The sequence below is a fragment of the Stigmatopora nigra genome, chromosome 11 (assembly GCF_051989575.1).
Source record: "Stigmatopora nigra isolate UIUO_SnigA chromosome 11, RoL_Snig_1.1, whole genome shotgun sequence".
Classification (NCBI taxonomy): Eukaryota; Metazoa; Chordata; class Actinopteri; order Syngnathiformes; family Syngnathidae; genus Stigmatopora; species Stigmatopora nigra.
Genome location: NC_135518.1, coordinates 11465705 through 11490944, shown reverse-complemented (window position 1 = coordinate 11490944; position 25240 = coordinate 11465705). Strand labels below are relative to the sequence as shown.

The 25240-nt window shown below is 39.5% G+C and overlaps 1 protein-coding gene across 5 annotated transcripts in view; it reads left to right on the top strand.

Moving 5' to 3' along the window:
* The window catches only part of dachd (dachshund d), a 100895-nt gene that overhangs the window by 60041 nt on the left and 15614 nt on the right, over positions 1-25240 (top strand). For 2 of the 5 annotated variants that reach the window (XM_077728494.1, XM_077728495.1), the window contains exons 3-6: positions 1370-1525; positions 16715-16887; positions 17043-17208; positions 17291-17422. In XM_077728494.1, the coding sequence (XP_077584620.1) occupies positions 1370-1525; positions 16715-16887; positions 17043-17208; positions 17291-17422 (627 nt within the window). The remainder of the gene's footprint in view (positions 1-1369; positions 1526-16714; positions 16888-17042; positions 17209-17290; positions 17423-25240) is intronic. The other 3 variants (XM_077728499.1, XM_077728497.1, XM_077728498.1) reach the window with 2 other exon arrangements.

Below are 25240 nucleotides of genomic sequence, written 5' to 3'. Positions count from 1 at the left end.
AACAGCCAGGCGTTGGCTGCACCTGATTTGTGGGCTGAATTCATCACACAAAACAGCCCCAGAGGTGATTTCAATATTTACTTTGCAGTCTGTTCTGCATACGTCTCATTTGGGAAACAGTTGACTCTTGGTCATTATACACAAATGAAGGCTGACCTTCAGCTCGGGCAGAGGCCACATTCATTATGTGCACAAGTATCACCTTCTTATGGGCCCGTGATTTTTTCTTTTCTTTTTTTGTTGTTGTACTCCTCTGACGCCTTTTGCATATGGAACAGCCGTCTGCAAACGAGAGGGCCATCACTGACATGATGTATACAGTGCATCAATATGGTCCCGATGTATTTTAAGATGCAAACAAGCCTCCAAATGATATGCACAGAGTGACTCTCGCCATCTGTCCGTCTTCTGCCGGGGCCCCCGTGTTCGATTCCCATCGTCTTAATGCTAACGGCTGCTTCTAAGCACGATAGCGAAGACAAAGATGCATATTAAGTAGAAGCAGCCAAAGGCCAGGTGATATAGTCAATTGCAGATCTAAGCAATTCCACTAATAAGCACTTTTCCTTTATATTTCTGCTTTTTTTGTGGTCTTCTTTTTTCGAATGGAGCATCTTTTGATATTGTCGAAAATCCAGAAGAGTCTCCCGGGAACGCGTGCAGACCCGGAAGAGCGTTGGCGTTATTCGTCCCCACCGCTGGAGAAAGAGGCCTCATGAATAAAGATTTCGAGTCACGTTCGATACAACCAGAAGCTCCGAAAGTACCGCAATGACAAACTCGATGCTTTACGATCTCTGCAGTGCGCTTGGCATATGTGTGTCTATTGTCCCTCACATACTAGCTCGATTTCAGTCCATTTTGTTTGTGCGGTTACGTCTTTAAAGATTTAAAGTTCTGTATTTTCACAAGTATAAGGCGCACCACATTTTAAGGCGCACTGTCAATGAATGACACATTTTATTTTGTTTCCACATGTAAATCACTCCGGATTATAAAGCTCCCTGTCCATTTTGGAGAAAATTAAAGACTATATATACATATACTATATACATCTAAACTAAACTGGATATATTTTGGGTCTGTACATGTGTCTATGTATATATGAATATACTAAGATACTTTTATAATGGCTGCCTGCTGTGAAAATATTCCATTACCTAATGAAAAGGTACTTATGTTTATTCATGGTGGATTTTTATGAAGTTCTCTTATTTTATTGTATTTGCTTAGGTAGTTTTTTCCAGCCCTTGTTGGATTTATGTTCATTTTTTGGGGGGCCATATTCATGGCAATTAAGTTACTGGCCATATGTTTGAAATAGGCAGGGACTAAGCAATATGTCTGCTGTTTTTTTGCACCCGTCAAGGTCTAACGGCGGCAGCAGCGGCAGCAGCCAACGCGGCCATCGCAGAGGCCATGAAGGTCAAGAAAATCAAGTTGGAGGCAATGGGCGGCTACCACACCAACGCTAACCATCATCACGGGACGGACGGTGAGAACGGAGACCTCGGCTCGAGCGTTGGTGAGGACGCACAAAAAACAAAAAGCTTATGATAGTTTTCATTGCTTTTTGGTGTGGCTCTCAATTAGAAGGTTTTAGAAAATATAGTCATATTTATACTTGCGCCAAATTTTTTTCCTGAACTCAATTCGGTTGAATTGTTGATTATTTTTAAACATCCTAAAAGTAGAAGCGAGCTTGAAATATACTACCTCTAATTTTTAACATAAAATTGGACGGTATAATGTATGGCGACTGAACTATACAGATTAAAATGATTAAAAATAGATTAGATCTTAGTGTTTAGATCCACGTTATTGAACATTTGAACAAATTTGCAGCCTGTACCTTAAATATGGATACACTGTACTAATAACCCTTTGTAAAATACCTAGTTATAGTCTTTTCAATGCAATATTCTTGCGGCACCAATCCAGCAAACTAATGGAAGTTTTAACTGCACTTAACAGCAAAGTACAGTATGTCTGATTCTCTTGACCCAACAATATATACCATCTTACCCCCAAATAACGCCAAAATAAATGTCAGATTTCCCCAGTAGTCGCAAAATACCGACTTTGCCAAATTTTTGTAACCAAGCTTTTTTCAGAATCGCTTTAGTTTTCCCTCACCTGACATATGAGATTGTTGTGTTGAAAGTGGAGGAAAAACAACGCTCTTGAAGGCTAAGTGAATCTGTGAACACAATTTCCCAAAGCTATCAGCCTTTTAACAAGGCCTAATTGAATTGCTGTGAAAGCCCCCCCCCCCCCTGTCCCCGTCCCCCGTCCCCCACCACCACCATCACTACGTTCACAATCCACCATTCCAATTAATTATTAGCCCTAAAATGCAGAAGGATTTTCATGATATCACACAAAAGCACTTAGTATATTAAAGGTAACGACAATAGAGCAAATCCGTGAGCCCATCCCGAATTATAAACCAAATGTATTCCCTCTAGCTTCCACCATCTAAATGGGAAGCTTTTTTTTTTTGGATTCACTTATTGGCAAACGTCTCGCCCGCTAACACTTGACACCGCACACAAAAACAGGATGCGTTCACCAAGGCGATTTTAACAATGCGGAATGCACAAAGTGTGAGGTCATCACTCCTAGAGAATTGAGTGCATTAAAAAAAAAGAAAGACGGAAGAGAATAAGAGCGCACGAGGTCACGGAAATAAAGATAAATGTGGGTACAGGCAGCAAGGCTACGGCAATGGAGCTAATAAGAAACTCTTTTATCTTTTTACAATTTAAATGGTAACCTTGAGCCCGGGCTGGCCACGCCACGCCGGAATCGTAATTCTAGCTTGGCGAAGGGCGGGAGCGGCTCTCAGGTGCATCCCGGCATTAGCCGCCGACGAGTGAAATATACGGCGGCGACGCCTCTCGGCCCCATCCGCAATCAATTGGATTCTTTTTTTTTTTTTCTTTAATATTTACCCGCCGCGATGAGGCCGCGCTCGTCTGCATGGTGATGAACAGTCTGCCAGTGGCGTTTGAAGGTGACCTGTCAGCGAGTATGGACAAATCTCTCGCTCGCAGAAATGTAGAAAATAAATCATTAGCTCGACAGGGCCGCGCGACACCCCCACGGCGTTCTACCTCCTCCTTCCTCCCCATCTCGCCGCTCACTCTCTTGGCGGATTTAAATCAGCTCAGATTTATGATTTGAATTAATGCTTCGTTTGGTCAAAGGAATGGTCTTGGAGACAAATGATGTTTGGTACTGAAAACCATCCTCATATTGATTACCGGGTGTCTCGGCAATCTCGTGTTTAGATCAACCACTCGCCTGTGACAGGGGTGGCCAGCTAGAGTCATCCCCGATAATACGTCGTAGAGTTATTGCGTCGCTCCTTCATCTGTCCCCACCCTTGGATTATATTTAATACCGCTAAATCCACCACAATATCAACTTGCTTGATGGCAATTCAACTATTTGGAAATGTCTGCCCCTTTTCCGCTTCACTCTCTCGATAGAGTTCTATTTGCCACTATCAAACGTCATACTGTATCTACGTCCTTCTGCCTAGAGAGGCAATCCTCGATTTATGACCTGTTTTTGTTGCTATTTCACCGTCCAAGTCAACATTTTTGTTTGCATACTCATTATAAAAACAGTCCGAAACATTCTAATAAGAAAAACAAGAGGCTGGATGAAGAGTTCACGTTTTCAATGCTTTATTTGCAACTGAAACACGACTATGGCCGACAAAACTGCCAACCAAACTGCCCATTTCAAAGAGCTAATGCCAAATTCCTTCCACTGGGCAAACCATTTTTTACTTCCATCAGGGGAGGACGAAATACCGCAAAGAAACAGCCATTTTACTGAAAGGGAACGTGAAGAAGCCTGCTTATTAGTATGGAGGATTCATCTATGTTCACTCTCCCCTCTATCCAAAGTATAAACCTATAAAATGAGCAAAACATGGTCTAGAATGCTCTTAAATAACCTGGGGACTTTCTGTATCTATCTCCCATCATTCTTAACCTACCCTACTTACACCATACCTTTTTTTTCTCACTGTACATACAGTACTAGTCTCTACCTGTAGCTTATATATATACTTACCTACCTACCCAGATTTTACATACCTCTTTGTTGCAGGATATGTATACACTAACATGACCAGCCATGACATTGATCTAATTGGGCTGCACGACTGTATTAAATCCCAAAGCTCTTAGCTACAGGTGCCTCCTCCGAGCATTTATGCGAAGCGACTGAAAGCCGAGCCAGCCCGTGAAGGACACTCTGTTCCGTTTGTAGAGTTGGATCGGCCACCGCTGTCTTTGTGTTGATGTAAATTGAACAGCCTAACGCTCTTCTCTTTCATTAAATATTCATCTCAATTAGACTTTCCCTTTTCCCTTAATGCTAGGATTTAAAAGAAAACAAAAAAACAGCAAATTCCACTCTTAAAGCAAACCAAACCAACAGTTGGACCAAGAAAAAACCTAGTGTTGAACGTTGGGAATATGCAAAAACAGTGATTTTCTTCTTCTTTTTTTTTGGTTTGTTAATGGGAGTGAATGGGGGTCGCCTGTTAGGAGTAGCCCCCCCTCTAGAGCACACTGTGGATTGTTCCTACGCCTCTCAGGAAATGCCACAATTACAGATCACAGACCAAGCAAAACACGTGTGGCGCTGGGCCTTGAGGGGGGATAAACAGGCCCCACCACCCTTCCCCAGCCCTCCTCTGTGCACTGACCCCAGCCCCAACCTTCATTACTGGGAGGGAAAATACTGTCCGCTGCCCACTAACAAACACCTGCCAATTCCACCAGAAGGAATTGTTTTCTTCTTTTTATCCAGCGTGGAAAGAAAACAAAGTGTTTCTCCGAAAGGAGGGGTGTGGGAGGTAGAGATAACAATATTAGACCTCTCCTCCTTTTATTATTTCACCAAAGTCCATCCATCCGTCGTCAGAAGCCCCTCCCACTACCCGGCTCGCCACGCCACTCATCCGACTCGTCGCCACGTAGCTCTAATGGAGCTGAAATCCCGCTCGTAATTAGATATGGGAATTCTGACTGTCATCAGCCAGATGATGCCACCAACCAAAGAAACACAAGTGGCGAGAAGACTGCTCAAATGCGCCGCTTCCTAATCGACTTCTGCGCAGTGGAGACTTCAGCTGTGTCTATACATACAGTACAAAGCCATTTTCATACATATGCCAGGCTGAAAAAAAATGTCCCTTTGGACCAGTGCAGTTTTAAGACATTTTTGTGTGACAACTTCAAAATACATTTTCAGTCTTCATGGAGCTGTGAAGCTCTTTCATAAACCAACCTTTTTTTTTTTCAAAACCGAATCCAGCAAAGAGGGAGATTAACACGTCTGTGTGATTTAGCACCCCCCCTTACTTTGGCTTCCCTACAAACTTGGCTTAAAAGAACAAGCTGCCCAGTTTTCAGCAACATTTCTCCATTTGTTAGGGAAACAAAGGACAGGAGGGGTGGGAAAGAAATATAGAACATAGAATAGAATATATAGACTAATAAATGGGGGTCATATGGCCCAGGAAATAGTAACAGCGAGACCATGTATTTGTTAGTAATCCATTAAAAACAAATATTCCAATATTACAATTATTGCTATTTCTCCCTCATCTACTTTGAATTCTGCAGTTAATTATGCAGTGTGGCTTATATGTGAGTTTTTGCAGGTGCTGAAATGTGGTCTATATATAATCTTGCACTACTTTTCATAGTAATATTTTAATATTTTACTTGTAAACTCATTGCCTGCCATTGACAGGGCAACATTTTTTAATTCGCCTATATTTCTCTTGCAACTTTTTTTCTGATTTTCATAACCTGAGTATTTTTTAACTAGAGACTTTTGTAAGTAGGGGTACTACCACTGTATTCTTAGCAAACAGTGGCCCTTTTAACTGTTTAAATCCCAAAAAGCCATTCTAAATATTGACATGGGTATCCTGAATAGTAGTGTTCGACTTGAGCGATTCCAACGTATCTTGCTAAGCACGGATATTAGCCTACTTTGAAATCCAAAATCACCGCCGCCTGCTCAGTTGGCATGGTCCTCGTACCTGGAGTGTTGCCTGCATGTGAGTTTAGGGAAAAGATGGAAAGACAAGGAGGAAGCATCATTTTCTCCATTCCAGGGTCATCAGGCTAATTTCTGGCAACCCCACCCTAGTGCTTGCATGCTTGTGTGTATGTGTGAGTGTGTTTGGGTTTGTCTGCACGTTCTGGAGGAAAAAAAGGGGGGCTCCGGCCCCTGAGAGCCTTCTGTGGGGAGACCGCAGCTGTACATTCCCAGCAGCTAATTGGTCCTTATCTAGCCGTCCCATTCATCTTCATTTTTTACCAATTACTGAGCATTATCTGTGTTCTCTGTTGGGTTTGGGACTTAATCCTTTTTGGTTAAGCTGACGCTACGGCTTGCAAATTTCAAATAGAATGGATGTCGACGGAGAATAAAGGAATGGAGGGTGGGCGGGGAGGCCAGAAGTCACGCTAAATCTGAACCGGCGACTTCTCGTCATCCTCGGTGGCTCGATAAAGAACGGCGTGGCGTGAAGGAGAAATGGAAGAGATCAATTATCGGCGTTTTTAATTCCAGTTTGCAAACACTGCAGGGCCACATCGATTAGGTTATTCTTGTTGTCGTCGCCATTATTGACTTGTTAAAACCGTATTTTCTCATCATCTCCGTCTCGTCTGCGGTCGCCGATAGAACGCCGCTTTGAGTGGAATCATTAATTATTTAAGTTGCAGTCATTGTGTTGGGACCGCGAACAGCACGTAGCCTAGTGCGCCATCGCTGGACCAGAAGGTACATCAAGACGCGGCAATCTGGGGCATTTAGCCCTAATTTTGCAAGATCAATGCAGAACGGGGCCTCCTCCCGATATGGGGTCTGAGCTCGGCGATGGCGCAGAGCCGCCCAGAGCCAGCGTAGAAAGCCAGCGCTAATTACCCCAATGTTTACCGCTCTGCTGGATAACACTTTGGATCATAACAGCCGTTCAATTTCAATTCAGACGCTAAGTGAGATACTGTGTCAGTTTTTTACGAAGAAATGTATGTGTAATTTTCGGGGGAAGAACTTCTATGACTTTTTGTTTGTACATATACACATACATATATATATATACATACAAATACACATACATACATATATATATATATATATACATACAAATACACATACATACATATATATATACATACAAATACACATACATACATATATATATACATACAAATACACACACATATATATATATATATATATATATATATATATATATATATATATATATATATATATATATATATATATATATATATATATATATATATATATATATATATATATATATATATATATATATATATATATATATATATATATATATATATATATATATATATATATATATATATATATATATATATATATATATATATATATATACATACATATACACATACATGCATATATAATACATATAACTACATAACTACATACATATATACATACATATACACATACATACATATATATACATACATATACACATGCATACATATATATACACATACATATAAACATACATACATATACACATACATATATATACTTACATATACACACATACATATACACACATACATATACACATACACACATACATATACACACATACATATACACATACACACATACATATACACATACATACAAACATATCCATATATATACATACATATACACATACGTGTACATACACATTTATAATAGTTTTATTCTTTTTTGTTTTTGACATTTGATGGCATTTTTTGCACGCGTCCCGTTCTGGTGGCCGTCCACAGACGAGGCCTCGTGCAGAGACGCTTTTGACAGAGATGGGTTTGGTCACCGTCTCCCAGCCAGCTGTCAGCTTCGCCTCCGCCGCTGCGATTTAATTAGTCTGTTTATGTCCTTTCTAATAATAACGCTCTCTGGGTGGAAGGACACATCCGAAGTGGCTCCAACCTGCTTTCCTCTGCGGGAAAACTGGTGGCTGCTCGGCAAATGTGGGCCACCACGCGGACGGCGAGCGGCGGGCGGCGAGCGAGCGCTTTCCTCGTTGTTCCTACGAGACCCGACGACGGCCCCCGGGCGAAGATCCCGTATCTTCCCCCATCTCCGCTCCATCTTAACCTTAACCATTAGGGGATAAAACGCAGGCTGACCTGATATGAGTGTCTGGGGGCAACTTCATCCATCTTCTCGTGGGAGCCTTTTGTCGCGGGGAAGCTCTCGAGAGCGGCTAGATTGTAGCCACGGGCTGAATGGAATTCGTTTCACGAGCGGCTAACACGAGAGCCCCTTCGGCGAGTGGCGGGGGGAACGTGTCGGCGTCTGATTTATGCATTTCGTACGGGAGAGGCCGTTTAAAAGGTGGCCAAACAGGAACACGGGGTTGACGAGTAGGAGACTCGTTCTCACTAGTTGAGGCACTCGCCGTCTCTCCATTAGTCTGGCGAGGCTCGTGGGAGGCAGGTGATAGATAAGTCACACATTTTAATAGACATTTCAAACAGATAAACCTGATAATCATTCCATTTCTTTAATGAAGTCCAATGTCCTCATTGCAATTTCTCTAGGGCTGCCACTAGAGAAAAGGGAGTCGCTTTTTAAATTATATATATACATATATATATAATTAAAAAAAAAGACAATTGAAGAAATAGACTGCAGTGATTTGACTCCACGTGTCATGCAAAAATTAAAAAATGAATAAATAAATCAGGATTCTTTAAATTATGGTCCAGTGACCATTTTTTTATTAGCCCTGAGCAAATTATGAAAATATATACAGTAAATATAGTATTATTTTTTGACTAGGATTCTGGCAGAGATCATTTGATCTAATTCATTCTGGTTGTGACATCTTTTGCTCGGAGATATTTTAGTAGGCGAGACAGTTGAAAGAAATAATGATTGGGATCCACATTCATTTTTAAGGATGGATTTTGTGTTTTCAATGTATTTCTTACAAAACAATTACCGTAAAAATTGGCGTAATTGCCGTATCAGCACGCTAACATGGCGTCCGTGATGTCACAGCCCGAATGCTTGGCCGTTTTTACCCCGATAAAATGTTTTACCGAGCCACGCGATAACACTTTTACATTATTGCCCGGAAACCTGTGAATTGGCGGCGAAAGGTTGAATGTCGTTTATTGCGTGTATCACATTTACAGCAAGTGACATTGTCTTTTCAAATTGTGTTGATCTCTTCACTTCGCAAAGGTCAGCCCCTTGCGCCGCTAAATTCGAGCTGACAGAAGAGTGAGGATGGGCGGGGAAGGCGGGGAAGGCTTGGACGGCGCAACAGACCCCGCCAATGGGCCCCCGCATCCTTCTGCTCCAAATTAATCTATTCAATTAATGAAGAATGAGCTTTAATGTTGATGGGAGTTGACAACTCCATCGGTTTGTTTTTGGAATACATTATTCTTGCTCATAAACTAACTGTAGGAGAGGATTAGGCATTTAAACTGCAGGTCCTGAAATTGCTCAAGAGCCCCTTTGTACATCTACTACAGTATTTAAAGTGATTTCAGTAATGTAGTGTTTATGTGTGTACTTGAAGGTGGCATTAGATTTTTTATAAAGCCATATTTTTTGGAATTGTTGATGTCATTAGATCCGGTTTGCGGAATTATATGGGTTAAAAATGCAGAAATTTATGGTTGTCATATTTTGGGGTTGGTTTTGTATTTGTATTGGATATTTAATGGTTACATTTTAGATCTGTGTCCTGATTGGCTGTTGAGAATTGGGTGTATTGGTACAATGGGAAAGTCTTTGGATAACAAGACACATTTTAAACCTGCTATTTGCAGAATAGTTTGATTTAGAGAAGTGATAAACAATGATGAAATTACAAAATACTTATGGTATATGACAAACCTGAGCTCATCTATGCACATATGTATCTATCTATTATTAGTTGGCAACTAATTCCAGGTGTTCCCTGCCTGGCTGGGATGGTCTCCAGCACCCCCGTGTCCCTTAAGCGGTGCATATATGTACTATATATGCAGAGGCAATTGTATATTTTATCACAAGCCGTTTGTTTTGGTCCTGTCGGGCCGGCAGAGCCAAGACGACGACATCATTCACCGAGCGTGCAAGTCGTAATGCTAATCTGTGTAATTAAAAACGCGCTATCCACGATGACCACGCGTAACCCTAAGCGCCATCCGGCACTCGGCGTACATTTTCCTGCCAGCGCCACATGACAGCAGAGTGGACCATGATTGATAACACTCGTCGATATATTTCATTTGGGGAGCCTTAGTCAAATGACAACGACTTGTCATTGACTGAAGCAATCTTTTTAAAAGGGGGGAGCCTTCGCTAAGTATCAGATGAAAATGATTCTACTGTCTGCTTGGGTGTCACCGTCTGCCGGAGCTTTATTGATTGGCCTTGAATATATTGCAGTAACAGCTGCCGCTAATATCGGCGTACACTCTGCACCCCCCATGTCCGCCGCCCCATTGTCGCTTATCGTCGGTTCTCTTTCCCCAATTTATCGGCGGTGACGTGACGCAAATAGAAAAGTCTGGTCCGAATTATAGGAGCTCTTCGTCCCTCTTTTGGTTGTCCGTCCGGGTGTGAAGACGCTAAGCGGGGAAAAAAACCATTGTCTCCCATTATCAAGCGTCGGGGTGTTGGCGTTGCCTGTTAAAGGTCATTTACTGTAATGAGATTTGCCACGTGCAAGCATATGGCTTGATTATAGAGCGCTGTTCGTTAACATTTGTGGTAAAAAGATCGTGAAGACAACTGGAGGAGTGGAATGGGGGTTTGGTGGATGCTTGTTTTAGCAAAAAAAGTGGGTTTGAGCAATATTTGGATGGGTTAGGGTCAAGAAAGGCACTTGTGGGGACACGGAAAATGAATGTTTTAATGACTGTCAATGGGAGTGGATAAGAAACTAGAAAATTGAAAAGATATTGGGAAATATACATATTTTAATTTAACAGAAGAGTAACTCCATCCAGCTTTAAACTGAGAATTGCAATGTAGCTGTATTTAAGCTTCTTGTGCGGGCCAACATAAATGGAAAGTCAAAGGAAACTAGTTATAGTTACTGTTGAAAAATATAATTATTGTTGTTTAATCTACTTAAAAAAATATAAAAAAAATTGTTTTAATAACATCCATCTTGCCTAGTGAAGAAGAAATTTAGACATCACATAAAAAATACCTAAAAAAATGAAGGCTCTTTATTTAATCAATCATAGCAATAATGACAATCTAATCCAGATCTTCTAAATGAAAACTGCAAAATCCATAGCCAAGTTTTGTCCAAAAAAAACTTTTAAAAATCCATATTCTAAACTCAAAAAAATCGACCTCTAAACCCAGATTAATATTTTACCCTAGAATAAAATCTGTCAATAAATATGGGTTAACATTTCCAACAAAAAGAAAGACGAATGGCTGAAATTGGCAGCTGACTCTGGAACGTGTTTTGCATTTCCTACTCAAAGATAGGAAGAACTTTTTCTTTCCCCCCCTTCTGTCACATGGATGATGGATCTTTCCATTCCCCTTTAAAGAATGCACGCCATTAGAGAGCCGGGATTTTAAATGATCCCATAAAAGTTAGCCCGATACACTTAAAGGACAAACACCTCTGTCTGGCTGATAATTTCAACCACATGTTACACTTCAGTGCCTTACGGAGAAAAGCAATTATTCTATAGCTCGTCAAAGCCGAGATGTTTGCTTTCTTATCAAGGCTCGTGCTAACATCCTCGAATGCGTGCTTAAGAATGCTTGATTTTGAATTGATTTTAATCGCTAAAGTAAGGAGTTGACTAAATATTTTTTGTGTAGTACATTCTATAATGAACACTAGTGGCTTATATGTGAACAAATAATGTTTTCTTCTGCAAATTAATGGTTGTTGGCAGAGTGGTCAAATGTCAAAAATCATATTTTGGAATGGCTAGAGAGGATTTTCAGATTTAATAAATGTAGCACAATAATTTAGCCAAAGTGGAATATGCAAAACTTATTTTGTAGTTTTAATACAAATTGCGTATTTAGTAAAACTGCAGTAGTAAACTACGGAAGATTCGTATTATTTCATTGTACTTTTTAGTTTGAAAATTAAGTTTTTTTAATGTATTATTTTGAATGTGATTGGACTCATTTAATATTAATGAGACTAATTCTTAAATTAATGCATTTTGGTCTTGTATCAGGTTGATTTTCAATGAAAAACAAACTCGTAGCCAAATTCTTTTTGTCCTAACTATTAAATGACAAACCTCTCATTCATTTTCTGTCCCACAAAGTTCATGGGGGGTGCTGGAGCGAATCCAACCAACTATGTAACCCTGTGAATTGACTCATAGCCAATTTCAGGGCACAATAAGAAAAAAAACAACTATTGAGTTGTTCTCTGTGAACCTGGCATAAAGCTGTAACGCATTTTTTTGCCATTTTAACAGGAAATATCAATTGTTGACGCACCCCGGCTTTGGATTTGGTTCCAAAGGGCCTGTGGAATGTAAAGCATATTGTTTGCATGTGTTTCATGTGGGGATGTCTCTGCGTGTACCTATAGTATGTTATTATCCACGCTTTTGTGTTTATACCTCGTCTTGGCGGCATCCGTTCCCTCGTGTGTGTGTGTGTGTGTGTGAGAATATAACAAAGACAACATGTTTGCTTTATGATCAACATTAAGTGCGTCAACACAAAAGGTTTTCTTGCGCAGTGCGTTCAATGACACTGTGGGCTGTGGGTGGCTACATCAAAGACGGATACCTTCCTCCCACTTTAATGAGAAGCAGGACTCGCCTGCCTGGACTCGACCCGCCATCTGTGCTCACGCGAGTAATCCAAGTGGTAGCGAAACTCCAGACAACAAAACACATTTATAGAGGTTGTCCTACGTTTGATGTCGTATCCGCCAGGCTTCCCAAAAAAATGAAGGTTTCGCTGTTTTTTTAGTTTTGAGACCGTTCTAATAAAGATGAAGAGCTGATTAGTGTTAAAGACCGCCAAATGTCTCACTGTTCATTTCCTCTTGGGGGCCCTGCAAATGTTTGATATGACCACAACAAAGGTTGTCCATACCTCACCTTTGTTGCGACATGGGGGTATTTTATACGCTGGCTTAAATGAGAACTGCCTTGTTTACGCTCTTTAAGAGGGAGTGTAAATGGGCTTCTGGGAAATTCTCTTAGCATCAGCTTGAAACTTGGGTGCAGTGCCTTATTATTTCCAGGAAAAGTTAATTTAAACACGGGTGCATAGTAGTTAAGCAGTATTTTTTTTTTGTAATGTCATAAACTTAATTTTGAGGGAGATTGAACTTGGGTATTTGGGTTTATTTCCCTCCTGTTGATTATGTTCCAATATGTGCCTTGTGACGGACTGCAAAATAGTCCCATTTAACCAAATATTTTTCAATAAGACTGTACACCTTTATTACAAACTACAAACTATGGTCCGAAATATACCTTGTCTAATTAATAGGGGGTATAACAGTACTCTAAAATGTTATTTTGGTTCAGTTTTGAAGTATAAAACAGAAAAAAATATTTAAAAATGACAATTATTGATTTAAAAGGGAAAAAAATCAAGAAATTTAATATAAATCTATACTATTCATTTTAATTTGATCCTTAAACAGAAAGTCGGCACACATGGTTGACTTTCCCGGGCCACACAAAATGATGTGGCGGGCCAGATTTGGCCCCCAGGCCACCACTTTGACACATATGCTCTAAATTGTCCCTAAATATGATTGGCTGTCTATCATTTAACAGAACACTGAAACACCAACAAACCCTTCCACCTTTACCAATTATAACGTACATTACAACAAAAAATAAGCACCATCTTTACAAAGTAATCCAACATTTCCACACTTAACTGAACCTTCCCTCTGATTGAAGCCTGCTTCGAGCAGCCAGTTAATTCATTTAGCCGGCATATGGGTCTAGTTGACGGGATCGTAGAGATAGAAGAAGTTTAGCCAACAGGAAAACAAAACAAAAGGCTGAGTGGTCAAACACATTGGCCCTTTTGTCTCATCCAATTGAAATCAAACTCAAAGGAGAACCACCAGGAATGTTTGTCTAGGATTCATTGTTCCGACGCACCAAACAAAGATAGATAGGCTCTAAACAAGGCATTTAATTAGCGCCAGATCCTGAGCTCAGGCAGCGCCAACCAATTAGACATTCCTCAGGCGTGTGCAGGTCCTATTTCACAGATCTTTTCTGGCGCTGTCTCTTACAGTACATCTCCGTCCGTCCAGTTAAGAGAAGGTAAATAGCCTTTAGACAGACAGCTTCATTAGCCAGCATCTGAAAAGCGTCCGGGGCGGATTGTCGCTTAAATAGTGTACCGTTACCGGTGGGCTCAACTGGCGACCTCTGATCAATTACAGTTGACGTTATTGTTTGTCGGGAAACCTTTTTTTCCTTGCCTTTTTATTCTTGGGGAAAACGAGATGGAGCTTTGGCTGTAAATGTAATCTCCAGCTTCTCTCTTTGTGCTTCCTCGGCTCTACAAACAATAAATCATTCTGTTGAAGAGATAATCAAGTGCCAAGTAAGATCTAGTTTAATTTTTGTCAGGGGACATCTGCTTGCACAAATGTTTAAAGCGGTTATGTCAAACATGCGGTCCGCAGACCATTTATTTTGTCATTTTTTTACGTTGCATTGCTTATGGGTTTTTCTCTTGATCCCTCGCAATACTCCTTTAAGCGTTATAACCCAGGCCCTTTTTCTAAAACTCTATTTGTCCTCTGATTCCCATCTTTGCTTAGCCAGGCTTGAACATTCTAGCTGAGCTGTTTACGTCGGTATTAAGTGATTTGTAGTTTTAATGACGGCACACCGGCATACTCACCTTTCCATCTCCCTCAGGCTCACTTCCGGTAAATGACTCCAAACACTTTGTTTAGCCAGAATTTGCCTCTTCATCACTTTAAAACTTCCAGGTTAAAAAACGCAATACCCCACAAACATCAAAACCGCTTCTCTAGTTGTTTCTCATTAAATCAGGTTTTGTTAAATACTCCACTTACACAACAACAGTCTCTCTTTTTTAGATTTTCTCGCTCTCAAACCAAATGAAGTCGGCCAGCTCTTGTTAACCGGGGGTGCATTCTCCCGCTTCCCCTCTTGAATAGGCAAAGGCATCCACTTTAGGGCAAAGGGGGGAATGAAAGGTGCTATGTAGACCCTGAAAGCGACTCTATCTAATACCCTGAACAGAGATATAGTCTTCTGCTTCAAGGACAAGTGGCAGGCAGTGAGTTCTCCATATTTTTTGGAAAGAGAGGACACAATTGGCCTTGGGTGTAATGCATCCCACCTGAGAGGCTCTAAAGGAGCCTTGAATGGCTGATGGATTGCCAAGCCTCCTCTCTACGTTGTCCTACATTAAGCACCCCCAACAATCACACCCTGGGTTTTTGTTTTTTTTGTTTTAATTGAGCTCTACCCGCCAAGAAGTAATTGATTCACTCCGAGCGTTGATACAAGGTGCCGCCTTTAATCCTTTACGCCGTTTTTCGGGAAGACATCTTTCTCATGGAAATCAATGGGAAAAAAAGGAACCCTTTCATTTCCAAAACCCATGTCCTTCTCTTTTGAGTTGTCGCCATGCAGATCTGTTCTTTAATGACTGATGGATTGTCAGTTTTTTTTTTCATGGATCACTTTTTTTACTCCATCACCTTGAACTGGTTTGCCAAGTGAGAGAAAAGAAAATCAACAACATAAAAAAAAGCTCAATCAGTATCCCAATGTCTGTGAGGTTGTCTATAAAGGGAAAGTCGTAGGAACGAGACCAAACTGTTCCCAGGTCTGTTTGATCTGAAGCTGTTTAAAGTCCCTGTCGAGCTTAGCAGGGGAGGGACGGTCGGCATGTAGATGGCTAACTTTGACCTTCCAAAAATTGCGCCATTTTTCATGAAAGAAGCTCGGTGTAATGCTAACTACGAAGCCCCCCGCGGTATCGTGATTATTCCGCTCTCTTCGCTGTTTAAACGTCTTCAATTTCCCCCAATTAGTTCTTCGTCGGCGGACTGCAATTGAATAATTTAAAAGATACGTCTGATGCCGAAGTGGAATAATGTGAGCTGGTACGTATATTTGAAAGAGAGTGAAACGCCTTCATTATACCGACTGATAGGCGGATATAATTAACCTCGGCCACGTTTTGTCATTAGCGTGCGAAACTCGTAACGGCGCCTTTCAAGATTCCCTTTGTTTTTGCTGCCCTTTTTCTAATTCTATATTGAGCCGATTTCCATAATATTCTCATATTTTTTATTCATCTTCAAATAATTGATTCCTTTTTATGGTTATGTAAACTTACGAACTACTGTGTGGATAGTTTTCATTCCGTTTTTCTTTATCATTATTGCATTTGGGCTCTATTATTAACGCCTAGTAAAACATTGATGTCTATTATGTTAACATGGAGAATTATTTAATTGCTTCATCTAAAGGGTTATTGGACTTTTTAAGGGTTGTTTCACAAGGAAGGGGAAAATGGCAGAATTAACAGCGCCGGGGGAATCTATTTCTGCCAGTTCCGGGGAAGCGTCTCACCCTCGTGAATATCGTCCGTCACGATACGGATCGTTAAGTAACCAACGAACCCCTCTCGGTCACAGGCTTGGAACTGCCCTTCATGATGATGCCCCACCCGCTGATCCCCGTCAGTCTGCCGCCGGCTTCCGTCACCATGGCCATGAGCCAGATGAACCACCTCAGTACCATCGCCAACATGGCCGCCGCCGCCCAGGGTCAGAGCCTGCCTTCGAGAATGGTCACCTCTGTCATAAAGGTAACTTTTCATGTATTTATACCTTAAAAATAGACATTTTTGACATGGGCATGTTATGTATCATGATATTTTTGCATATTTAGCACTTTTCAATGTAAAATGTCAAACATTTCTGATCACTTTTAATGAAACCTAATGGAATATACTTATTTTAGGGCTGTGTGTTGTCACTGCAGGGTTTGCAGGAGCGTATGCAAGACAGTCCCTCCCCTGCACCTTCTTTAGAGGACCACCGGAGGCCTGGCAGTCACCCGTCGTCCCACCGCAGCAGCAGCGTTTCAAGCTCGCCGGCCCGCACGGAAAGTTCTTCGGATAGGATACGTGAGTACCCTCGATAGCTGGCAATGGCATTTTTAAAACACATCCTCAATTCTCATTTGGTGACCCACCTTCTTGTTCACAGCGCCACATCACAATGGCTTGTCCATGAACCAAGCTCTGCTGGGCTTGTCCCCCAACATGCCGCCTGGGCCCAAAGAGGGAGACCTTGCCCATGATATGAGCCATGAAGTTAAGAGGATGCATGCGGAAAAAGGTTAGTTTGTTTTTCTTCCCGTATTTTCATGGTTTGATTGATGAAAACACCCACCATCACAGGTTTTTACATACAAATTAAATGATGGAATAGTGTTTAAAAAATTGTCAAGGCTAACTCAGATCCAAAACTATTTAAACTTTGCAATATAAATGACGTTTATAACAGTTTTGCTCTGCATACCTGCAGAGGGCGAATCAATAATGGACTGTAGTCGAGACTCGTTGACTTTATCATGCGATGAGATGATATAGGAAATTGTAAGTGGGTCAGAGGAGTAAGTAAGTCCCCAAAAAACACATTTTATGCAATAAAATGCTAGCTAGATCTACTTGAATGGAAAAAAAGTATTTTAATCATGTTATATTCTTTCAAACAAGCCCAATATAACTTCAAGTCATTCTTATTACTCAAAAAACACTGCAAATAACTTCTTTAAATTTCCCCTTACTATTATGTTCCAAAACTTAAACTTATCTATTCTATAGTTTACATTAGACTGCGTTAAAGGGAAAATAATGGTCGGCCTATTGCAATGTATGTAAAATGGAAACAATAAGTGGCATAAGCTCTTTAGAAGATAGATGTATACAACACTGTAGTGCAATAACATCAATGTCTATTGGGCATCATTAAAAATACATTCACGTACTTAAGTTCATCGTTAATGCTGCGCAGGAAAAATGTCTACAATTTACAATACTCTCTTCACAACTTAAATTACTAAATGCTGCTGTTTTGGTTTTTCCTCCATCTTTTAAATAGCGCCAAAAGTTCGTTAATAACTGTCTATGTAAGTTCCTTTTTTTTCTTTTAATTTGGCGGAGCCACGGACTGCGCTGAATAAGAAATTGTCCATTAGAGTAGTGGCCACTATTGAAGGAAATACAATATAAGCAGGTACCGCCTCAAGCTAATTGCTGGACTGAAAGGTATAAAAGGTCAAAAAGTTGTCCGATAACAGAGCTTGTTAAATTAAAAAGGAAAGGTCAGAAAATTAATCTGAAAAATTATCTAAAAAGTGATAGGTGAGATGGGGGAAAAAAGGGATTAATCCCCATGTCATTATGAAAACATTAAATAGAGCAAAGTAGTTTCTTTGACAAGAATTGGATTGGATTCATGTGTGTATACTTTTAGGTTACTCGTGTACTTTATCATTCCTCAATTAGTCTTTTTTTTACAATTACTTTAGAGTATAAGGTTTGTTTTTTGAGTATAACGAATTAAAATAAAATTGTCCCCAAAAATACTACTTTGGAGAAGGATGATGAAAGCCTGGATCATGTGAATTTATTACTGAAAAATCTATAAATATTGTCAGAGTACAAATAGTACAAATATTCCAAAATACTGCATTTAAACGAGTCACATTTCTTTACATTGGCATGTTAACCACTCTGCCAATATGATGAATTAAGTCATTCATTGAAATATTACAGTATTTAACTTGTAATATTGTGAGATGTAGTGGAGTGAACTGTAAACTTTTAAATTTCCCAACATGAAACTTTTAGTGACAAAACAAAACTACTTTTGTAATATTAGAAGATTTCCCCTGCTTGAACACTGGGTATTATTCAAGATTGAATAGTTTTAATTGGAAAAAAATGATCTCTAAGTGTTAAGAAGTAAGCCAGTAATAGATTTGTAGTATTCTCTATTGGTATAAAAAGAGCAGCATAGGTTGTGAAGTTGTGCTCTGGGTGGGGCCAAGTGATAATGATATGAGAACCACTGTGGAAATCATCACTGGGATCCCTTTGGCTCCCTCTTGGATAGTCTGACATGGAAAGAACTATTAGCCCTTCACTCGCAGAATCGGAAGCAGCGTGTCGGAATAATTAGCAGGATCATGAACACAATTTATGGGTCACCAAAAGTCTATGTGGAATGGGTGTGTGCAGGTTTTGAACCTTAAAATGTAGTAATTAATATATTGTGTATAGGTGACGCACATTTTCGGCACTTCCCAAAACTCCTATATTTATAATAATGATGACTGACTTTACTTAACTATGACAAAATGTCCATACTTTTGACAAGTTTTTACAAATGTTAATCAGTGATCACAATTGAAAAGCATTAAATATTCTACTGCAGTATTTTGTATAATAGTATTAAGCTTTAGTGAGCAATTGAATTGGAAAAAACATTATGTATAGAAAATTATAGTACTAGTAAGATTCTTGTTTTTATTTTGTAAATAGGAGCTGGCGTCGAGTTTAATTCAGTTTAATTTCGATTTAGTCAGCAAACAATTGACTTTTTTTATACAAATTTTAATGAGCGACAATTGAAAGATGTTAAATATTCTACTTCAGTATTTTGTATAACAATATTAAGCTTTAGTGAGCAATTGAGTTGGAAAAAACATCATTATGTATAGACAAATTATAGTACTAGTAAGATTCTTGGTTTTATTTTGTAAATATGAAATAGTGTCAAGGTTAATTCAGTTTAATTTTGATTTAGTCAGCAAACAAAGAACATAACATCCATAAAATCCCCCCAAAAATTCCATTATTGCAACCAGGTGAACCTCACACCCATTTCCACACCCACATTTGTCAATTCCTGATATGTCTCCAGACTTTATTAGAATTCAGCCCTCTTCTGGGGGTCTTGCACTGGGGAAAAAGAAAAAAATATTTATTTATCTATGTTTTTTTTTCATAAAGTAACCTATTAATGCAGAGGAGTGCAACCAAATTAGTTAGCAATTTGCTGAGCATGAATTAATGAAGAGAGCTCCTCGCACAGTTGTAATTTTCATAATAACCCCGGAACCTTTTATTTGGCAGCTTGTTTCGTTTTTTCGTTTGAAGGTTTTCATTAGTCTAATGAGGACTGCGCAAGGGCGAGCAGTCAGCACAATTTACATGAGGAAGCTATCATAATAAATGAGGCAATTTGAATAACATGCGCAGGTTTATGCGGCGAGATAAGAGAGATGGCCGCCACTGCCGTCCGTTACATTAAGAACTAACTAATAACCAAAGTAATTCCAATAAAAGCTTTAAGCGAAGAAAATAAAATTAATGACAGCTATAGTGAACTGTAACGATATGACACACGATGCGTTCCGGGAATAAAATAAACCATTGTTCAGGAAGCTTTGTTTATGACCGCCTTTTTAATTAGGCGCCGTTTGTCACTTGGGTTTGTTTAGAGGTAGCATTTTCGTAGTTTAATGATATCGCCCCTTCTTGTTTGATCTTTGCCAACCTGGCCGAGCGTTCAATTAATCTTGCTCGCAGCGGGAAAGATGGAGAAGGGATGCCGTTTAAATGAGATTTCGTAGGACAGGGGTGTCAGACTCGGGTTGGTTCGTGGGTTCGATATCATGTGGGCTGGACCATTTTAGATATAATATTTAGATTTTTTTTATATAAATGGAATTAAAGAACTTGATTAAACTTGATTTTTTTATAGATCTAAAACAATGTTTATTTTATCTTTTTTGAATATATTTTTAGATTTTACAAAATGATTTTTGAACTAAAAACACTAAAAAAATGAGAATTATTGATTTAAAAGGGGGAAAATCAGGACATTTAATATACATTTATACTCTTCATTTGAATTTGAGACTAAAATAGAAAGTCAGCACTCATGATTTACTTTCCCGGGCCGCACAAAATGATGCAGCGGCCCAGATTTGCCCCCGGACCACCACTTTGACACATAGGAGATGCGGAAATGGTATTTCTAGTGGTTGTTATTGTCAGGCTTTTTTTTAAAAGATGGGTTGGCCAAACAATGATTCTGTCAACTAATTTCAGCCGGAAAACACCAAATTGGCGAAAAAATGTCGTCTCGTTTAGTCAGAAAGAAATCCTGCAACACTTGGTGGAATAATTTAGGAGACCCTTTGCGTTCTATCAACCCTCGAAGTCCAGTTCGAACGCCATTCGCCCGAAAATTATCTTTGGACGAAAATCCGTGCGAATGTTTTTGCCGTTTTCCTGACGTTCCATATTTTAGCGTGGCCTCTGCGGATTTCCGCTCGGTCTGAAGAAAGCGCTTGTTCATTTGCAGTGAAGGGTAACATGAAACAGGCCCTAGCCTCCTGATGGACAGGCAGATTTCACCTTCGCCAGTGAATGATAATGCATTATTAAATTTGCCTCTCTACTCACTAGATACACTTAGCTGACCACAGCATATTTATCTCCCCATCCGACGCTCCCCCGTCTTGGCAGGAGAGAGCATTCTGTCACTTTTGAGGCATTTCAAAGATTAAAAAGAAGCTCTCTCTTTTCAACGGTCCCTAAAAGCATCACCCCACCACCACCATAGCCGCCGCCCACCTGAGTGAAATGTGATTAGCGAGGAGATGGTGTCACGCGATGGAACATTCATGAGCGAGAGAACAAATATCCAAATGAACTCCGCCGTCCCCCCCCGATCTTGCACCATCAGCATTTCCGCTCACGTGGCGCAAAAGGGAAAATTTGATTGATCCTCTATTGAATTATTTTTTATTTTTTTACCGGCGCTCTTTCATTTCAACGGCACGTACCGACAAGTTGTTTGATCACAAAGCGTTATTGTCTGCCAAGTCACATTTCAGCGGCTATGATGGCTAATGATCTTGCCTCTTCGGACTAAAAAAAAAGAAAAAAGTCAGGTAGTCAGCACCCCGTTTGATGCTGCTCGCGCCAAGGACACTGCGAGGACCCAAAACAGCATTAAAGTTAAAGTCAAAGAAACGAAAGAGCTGAGCAAACTTTTAATGATTAGATATAACATGATTGTTAGAGAAGTAGAGAAAATGCCTGGGGATCAAAAACTAGGAGTATAAAAGAAAAAATAATAATAGTTGTACTTTAGATTTGGATATATAGAATGCACAATTGATTACAAGGGGTGGCCTAAGTTTTTCTACAAAAAGTCAAATAGACAATTTGAAATACTTCCAATTTTATTTGTTATCCAGTAGATTTGAATATGGTAAACAAAATTATGGCTATTTTTTTATTGGTTTGGTTAATGCGCAGTATCAGGATTCAAACCAAACTTAACTCTATGACCAATATTTTCAGTTTTTTTCACAAATAAAAGTAGTTCCCTGGTGGTCATTCAAAATTGTGCCATCCAACAAACTGTAACAAAGCAGTATTCATTTCAGTACTGCATTACATACCTTAATATCTGCATTTTTTGACTGAAATACTCAACGTTTTTTGAACAATCTTTAAAAATATAGCTGCTATTGATGCACAATATCTAAACTGGCTTTGGTGACAGTTTATTTGGATATTTTAACAATAAAACCAGTATTAATTAACAAGTATTTCAACCCTCTTTTGGACCTCTGAGGGAATATCTGCATTTTTTTCATTGGTAGTCATGCAGCTCTCATCAAACTGTTATCAAAATCTTTAAAAAAAAAACGATTCTTATTGTTATCCTCCCTCCCCGAGAAGCCACAAGGTGAATTTAACATATCTGAGCATCTGCTATTATGCAGATTTCGCATTCCACTCCCATCCCGACGCCCTTGGACAACAGCATTAAGCAATTATGAACATTATGTCCAATGCGGGAAAATTTGTGATTCAAAACAATACATCTCGGACACATAAGGTTGACCCTGAATATGTATTTCTGTACTTTTGGAGACATACTCACTAGGCTTTTGTATAATTTCATGTAAACAACAATTAAGAACCTGGAGCTGACACGCTGACGCCGGTCAGCCCAGGTAAACGGCGAGCGGCCATGTTTTCTCGCGACCTGTTTACAGACTAGTGAACGACGCTCGTAAAAAAATAATAAAAAATAGCAGCGATAGGTGGCAATTCTTATCGTCTGGTGGTCCGCTCGATAACCGACTTGAGGACAATGCGAGTCAAAGCTCTAAATTTTCACTCTACCATAATTACACGGCTATTCTGCGGCTTTTATATCCTTCCGCCGACAAAGTAAATCATTGCTAATAAAGAGGAGGAGAATCCAGGGCGAGTATTGGTGGAAAAAAAGTGCTTCAGGACTAATTTCCTTCACTCCCTCCCTTTCTGTTCTCTATTCTGTATTTTTTTTTCTGTTCATGAAAGCGTTTTTTTTTTCTCAGTATTCCAGTCACCTTGACTTTGCAGCTGCCGCCTTATGGAGTGTGTTGCTTATCCAGTCTAACCCCGGTCTGTCAATTAGGTGTTTGAAAATTAATCTCTTTAGCTGCAAATACCATGCCAGCTTTTCTTCAGCGTCTGCAAATGAAGTGTTATTAATTCGCGCCAGCAAAGCCGGTGTTATGAATAATGTTATCAAAACAGATTTCCGCGCGTTTAACACGTCGCCGCGATTAAAGGAGCCCCTTAAGTATTTTTATAACTGTGAAACGACTAATGGATTTGCATCCGTCTTTGCAAAGTGTCGCTATAAGCCAGTTCTTTTCAAGTCCTCACTTCTTCTTCTTTGGATTCATTTTGTTCGTGTTTTTTTTTTATCATCTGTGTTTAAAAAGCAAGCCAAGTAGAAGTACAAGATTGGATTAGTGCCAGTAGAGCTTCTCCCAGTGGATTCCAAAAACCAGGCAAAATGCATGTCTAAGATAAGGTAGTTAACGGGAGGCTATCTGTCCCAATACTAAAACCATTGCTTGGTACATTTATGACATATTTGACTCATGTTCGACAATTTGCCTGGTAAATCAAATGCAAATTCATCCCCTGGCATGTCACATGTAGGACATGGATACTGCATGTAGGTGGAAAGTAGTAAAAGCTCAGAAGTCAGAAGTCAGTCGTTTTTTTACTGGATCTGAGTTATGATATCTGTAATCATCCGCAGATAGGATACTATGGGTGGTTTATTATAAAATATTTAAAAATAGAAAGCCTGATTTATCCTCTTTTAAATTAATAATTGTCATTTTTAAATCCATTTTTTTTCTGTTTTTAGTGCAAAAATCATTTTGTAAAATCTAAAAATATATTTTAAAAAATCTAATATATATTGTCTTAGATCTATAGAAACCAGAATATTCAGGGATTTTAATACACTACTTTTAACCCATTTATTTAAAAAAAAACCATCTGAATATTATATTTAAAATGGTCCATGTGGAAATTTAGCCTGTGAACCAACCCGAGTCTGATTCCCTTGTTCTTAAAGATTAAATAGTTTTTTAAGATGAATTTTTCTTCCTACAAACAAAAAATATATAGTAGTTTTGGTAGTTGTAAGTTGTGAGATAATACAGTAGAAAAAAATAGTTCCTATGTAACAATATCTCATGAGATTTAAGTAAACATGAAAAAACTGAACATGCTTCAGTGACTTTTTACACTGAAACATAACTAGCACGACGAAAAACTTATTTCGAGAAACCTGACATTTACACACGATTTCTGTTCCCATTTCTCGCTTGGTGATTCCCACCCATGCGCAATGACGGAATATGTACGGGTCATCTTTCCTCGCCCGGTACGCCCTAGCGTTCCCCAGTCACCTACTGCGCTAAGCTACACGAGGAGGCCTTCTAATGAATTCATAAATGCCAAACAAAAGGCAAAGTAAACAAAGGGTGAGGAATAAATGGCTGGATGATTAGTGGGTCACGCAGAGATTAGCGGCGTGTACAGTACAAATGATCCCCCTCGGAAATGGGAACGAGTCAGGCAAAATGGCCAATCAATTTTAATCTCTCTTATTCTTGTGTCAATAAACGGCCGGCCGCAATCTAAATCACTGCTTCAATAAACTGCGGAATGTTGTTGCTAGCTCCAACTCACACTGCAATACAAATACTGTCATTTTTCATTCCGTTTTCGTGTTATCTTCTAGACCACTGGTGTCAAAGTGGCGGCT